This window comes from Chiloscyllium plagiosum, chromosome 18 (assembly GCF_004010195.1).
Source record: "Chiloscyllium plagiosum isolate BGI_BamShark_2017 chromosome 18, ASM401019v2, whole genome shotgun sequence".
NCBI classification, from domain to species: Eukaryota; Metazoa; Chordata; class Chondrichthyes; order Orectolobiformes; family Hemiscylliidae; genus Chiloscyllium; species Chiloscyllium plagiosum.
This window is the reverse complement of record NC_057727.1, coordinates 16,392,177-16,396,466: the sequence shown is the minus strand read 5'-3', so window position 1 is coordinate 16,396,466 and position 4,290 is coordinate 16,392,177. Positions and strand designations below refer to the sequence as shown.

Here is a 4,290-nt window from a genome sequence, read left to right as displayed (position 1 = left end):
ACGTTTCGGGCATAAGCCCTTCTTCAGGAAGCCCTTCCTGAAGAAGGGCTTATGCCCGAAACGTCGATTCTCCTGTTCCCTGGATGCTGCCTAACCTGCTGCGCTTTTCCAGCAACACATTTTCAGCTCTGATCTCCAGCATCTGCAGTCCTCACTTTCTCCTCCAGATTAGGGGAGCATGCACACTGTCTCACTGCAATAAGCACTGAAACATTTTGTAAATTCAGTCTCTCATTGTTTAATTTGAAGAGTAACGTGATAAAGAAATAAGATTTGCATTAATAAAGCATATTTCGCAATGTCAAGACTTTTAGTTTCAGAGCACCAATGAAGTACATTTCATTTTAGTCACTATTAGGGAAATGCAATTGCAAATTTGCACAAAGCAAGTTCCCACAAACAATGATGAGGTGAACTACTCTTTCCCCAATCTTTCTTCCTCTCCTTCAGTTGGGTACTCAACTCACTCGAGTGTGCCGATAAACCCATAACCTTCTGATGGAAGAGAAAGGTATTTACCATTGAGCCAAGGCTAGCCCTACAAGTCAGAGGGTGCAACCTAAAGGGGGACACCTGATAAAAATAAAATACTGCAGATGCTGGAAATCTGAAATAAATATAGAAAGTGCTGGAGAATCTTCACCAGGTTTGGAAACATCTGTAGAGAGAAAGATGTAATTACCTTTTCAAGTCTCACATGACTCTTCTTCAGCACCTAGAACGTCAGGCAGTCTGAGTCTGATCGTAAACAGAAATTTTAACTTTAAAAATCAGATTAAGTTCAACTCTTCTTTTCTCTCCTTGTCTATTATAGTCATGGAGTCACACAGCACAGAAACAGACCCTTCAGTCCAACCAGTCCATGCCGAACATCATCCCAAACTAAACTAGTCCCACCTGCATGTTCCTGGCCTATATCCCTCCAAACCTTTCCTATTCATGTATTTTTCCAAATGTCTTTTTAACATTGTAATTGTATCTGCATCCACCACTTCCTTAGGAAGTTCATTCCACACACGAACCACCGTCTGTGTAAACAAAGTTGCCTCTCATGTCTTTTTTTAAATCTTTGTCCTATCACCTTACCTTATGCTCATTCTCTACAACTCCAGCTTCCTGTATTAAGTGGTAAACCCACCAGAAAGATGCATATCATTGCAACAAACAGGTCGTATAATCTTCAGTGCGTGTGGTGCTGGTGTGATTTAAATTAGCTGGTACAGATGTATATGAAGAGGAATCCACAGGAAGCCCTTTTCCTGTTGAATCAGATTTTGCTGTGATATACCTTGCTGGACTAACTGCCAAGATGTTTTATTTACTTAATCAACGCAGAATCTGAATTTGGTAACAAAACGGGAATTAAAACTGGAGACCCTGACGATCACTATTGCACTACCATTCTGCTTTGCTCTCCATGTGTATTACTTTACATTATGTCTGGTTACTGTGACATGTTTCTACTGCAACTAACATTTTCTATAGTGGTAACCAGTATTTATTTGTCTGGTAATTATAACATACCTGCTGATCTGTGGCTTAAGTTGAGATTTTAAACCCATGTTGAGCTATTCTGTAATAATTTTCTGGTATTATTTTGAGACATTTTATGTAGATAAATATTTTGATTCTTGTGTAGTATCACATCTGCAATTGGCTCAAAATATAAGATTGTGTTGTTGATGTGAGATTCAGCCCTCTGTGTTTTACAGGACTATCCTTTTGTACTATCTCAAACCCGTACAAAGGGTGTAGATACTGTAACTTCCCCTCCTACATTGCTTTAGAGACCCTTTCTGAGTAGTATCTTGACCTATGATGTTACAGTGTCTCAAATTCCCCGAGTAAGCTGTATGTCCATGACCTCAGAAGAGCTGCTGTCTGAGAGAAAGATGAACTGCAGTGATGATAGAGGAGTTACAATAAGTCATCTGAGGTGAGCACTGCTACCATATTAATGAGACTTGCCAGCTGTACAGCTCATATTTCTGGCAAAATCCAGTTTTTCTAAAGGTGCCAGTTACTCTCTGTTGATATTTAGTTCATTACTTTTTCTTCCTTCGAAGCAGCAATTCACCTCAAACCTCCTGAACAAAGCCTCTACAGCTTAAAGCTATCCTGATGCTGTGCTGTGTTTTGAATTTGTCCTTGAAACCTAATGGCCAATCAGAAAATCTGCCTTCCCTCTTCCCACTTGCACAATCCAGTCAGTTGTCATGTACCATATCTATAGAAGGGTCTTGGTGCTATAAGTGTTGCCACCCTGAGTTAGTGACAGGCTCCTCCCCCACTGTGAACTATTTATCCTCGCTGGTCTCCTTTCTCTGCAGCTGTTTCCACAAGTGAGTAACTTACGGAATTTAAAAAACAATAAATATAGACTTGCTCTAAAATGAGGTCCTTTGATGAGGTTTGTTTTTTCTTTGTAGTGTGATCTGTAAAACTAATGTATGGGGTTATTTGAGGATATTGCTGTAGCTGGTCATATTGTGGTTTGAATTCTGAGGTTATGGTAGTGGAGTTCTTTGAATCCCAGGACTAAATTGCAACACTGTCAACAGCTATCCAGATGGGATATTACCTACCGGAGCTGAACAGCAAATAAATGGACCTGGAAATTTGTGAGTATAACGGGAACATGTTGAAAATCTGATTCCACTAAGTTGTATATAAGATGCAGTGCCATCTTATGTGCTTGGTTTGGCAGACAAGCTCGACAAAGCACATCTTCTTTTATTAGGCACTGCTGTGCATCCTCTTTGTCATTGATTTCCCCTTGTCTGGTGCCTCTTGGCAGCTGGGATGACAAGAAGGTGACTTTGTCCTAAACCTAGTTTCCTGAAGAACGGCTTATGCCCGAAACGTCGATTCTCCTGTTCCTTTGATGCTGCCTGACCTGCTGTGCTTTTCCAGCAACACATTTTTAAGCTCTGATCTCCAGCATCTGCAGTCCTCACTTTCTCCTAAACCTAGGTCACCCCATTACTGCCTACTGAGAATGGGCAAGTTGATTTGGGGCATTTTTTTGCCAAAATTCTTCTCTATGAACAAGTGTGTGCTGTTTATACCCAAGCTTCTCATAGAAAATTGGCAAGAAGGAGGCCATTCATTCCACTGTGTTCGCACTGATCAATCAAAATTTGACAATACTAATCACATTTTTTAGCTCTTGATCCATAGCCTTGGAGACCATGGCAATACAAGGGAATATCTAAATGCTGCTTCAATGTTGAACACGTTTCTGACCCAATCACCCTTTCAGGCAGTGAGTTCCTGACTCCGACCATCCTCTGGGTGAAATAAAATTCTCCTCAACTTTCCTCTTAACCTTCTATCTCTGATCACACAACTATTTGAAAAAGTGCCTTCCTGTCCACCATACCGATGGCCCACACCTCTATCGGGTCCCCTTTGATGCTTCAAGGAAAACGACCCAGCCTATTCAAGCTTCTCTCTAAGCTCAGACCCTCCAGCCCAGGTATCACCTCTTCATCCTCTCTAGTGCTCACATCCTTCCTGTAATGTGGTGACAAGATCTGCAAGCAGTTGTGGCCTAACCAGCATTTTAAACAGTTCCAGCTTAACATTATTCTATGCCTTAGCTAATAAAAGCAAGGATCCCATCTTCCTTCTCAACCAAATTATCTACCTGCCCTGCTACCTTGAGGGATCTGTGGATATGCACATCAGGGTCAGTCTGATCTTCAGTGTAATCCCTTGCCTTGTGAGCACTCCCTATTACCTCACACTTTCGCAGGTTGAATTCAAGCACTTCCTCCTTGTGGCAAATTTCTGCTAATTATTCCTAACAAATAATCCGTGTTTCTTCAAGTCTAAATATATTCTATCCCTCAGATTTATTTCTATTACGTTCACACCACTGAAGTTAGACTGACTGGCTGATAATTTCCTGGTCTATCTCTTCCTCCTTTGTTTTAACAAAGGAACATTAACAGTCATAGAGATGTACAGCTTGGAAACAGACCCTTCGGTCCAACCTGTTCATGCGGACCAGATATCCCAACCCAATCTAGTCCCACCTACCAGCACCCGGCCCATATCCCTCCAAACCCTTCCTATTCATATACCCATCCAAATGCCCCTTAAGTGTTGCAATTGTACCAGCCTCCACCACATCATCTGGCAGATCATTCCATACATGTACCACCCTCTGTGTGAAAATGTCGCCCCTTAGGTCTCTTTTATATCTTTCCCCTCTCACCCTAAACCTATGCCCTCTAGTTCTGGACTCCCCGATCCCAGGGAAAAGACTTTGTCTATTTATCCTAT

General features: G+C 41.6%; 1 protein-coding gene across 3 annotated transcripts in view; it reads left to right on the top strand.

Moving 5' to 3' along the window:
• Positions 1–1,613: 1,613 nt before the first annotated feature.
• Positions 1,614–4,290, top strand: part of LOC122558878 (SRSF protein kinase 3-like) — a 54,207-nt gene continuing 51,530 nt past the window's right edge. Inside the window, exons 1-2 of one of the 3 annotated variants that reach the window (XM_043707781.1) lie at positions 1,614–2,342; positions 2,562–2,621. In XM_043707781.1, coding sequence (XP_043563716.1) covers positions 2,122–2,342; positions 2,562–2,621 — 281 coding nt within the window. In that variant the 5' untranslated portion in view covers positions 1,614–2,121. The remainder of the gene's footprint in view (positions 2,343–2,561; positions 2,622–4,290) is intronic. The other 2 variants (XM_043707779.1, XM_043707780.1) reach the window with 2 other exon arrangements.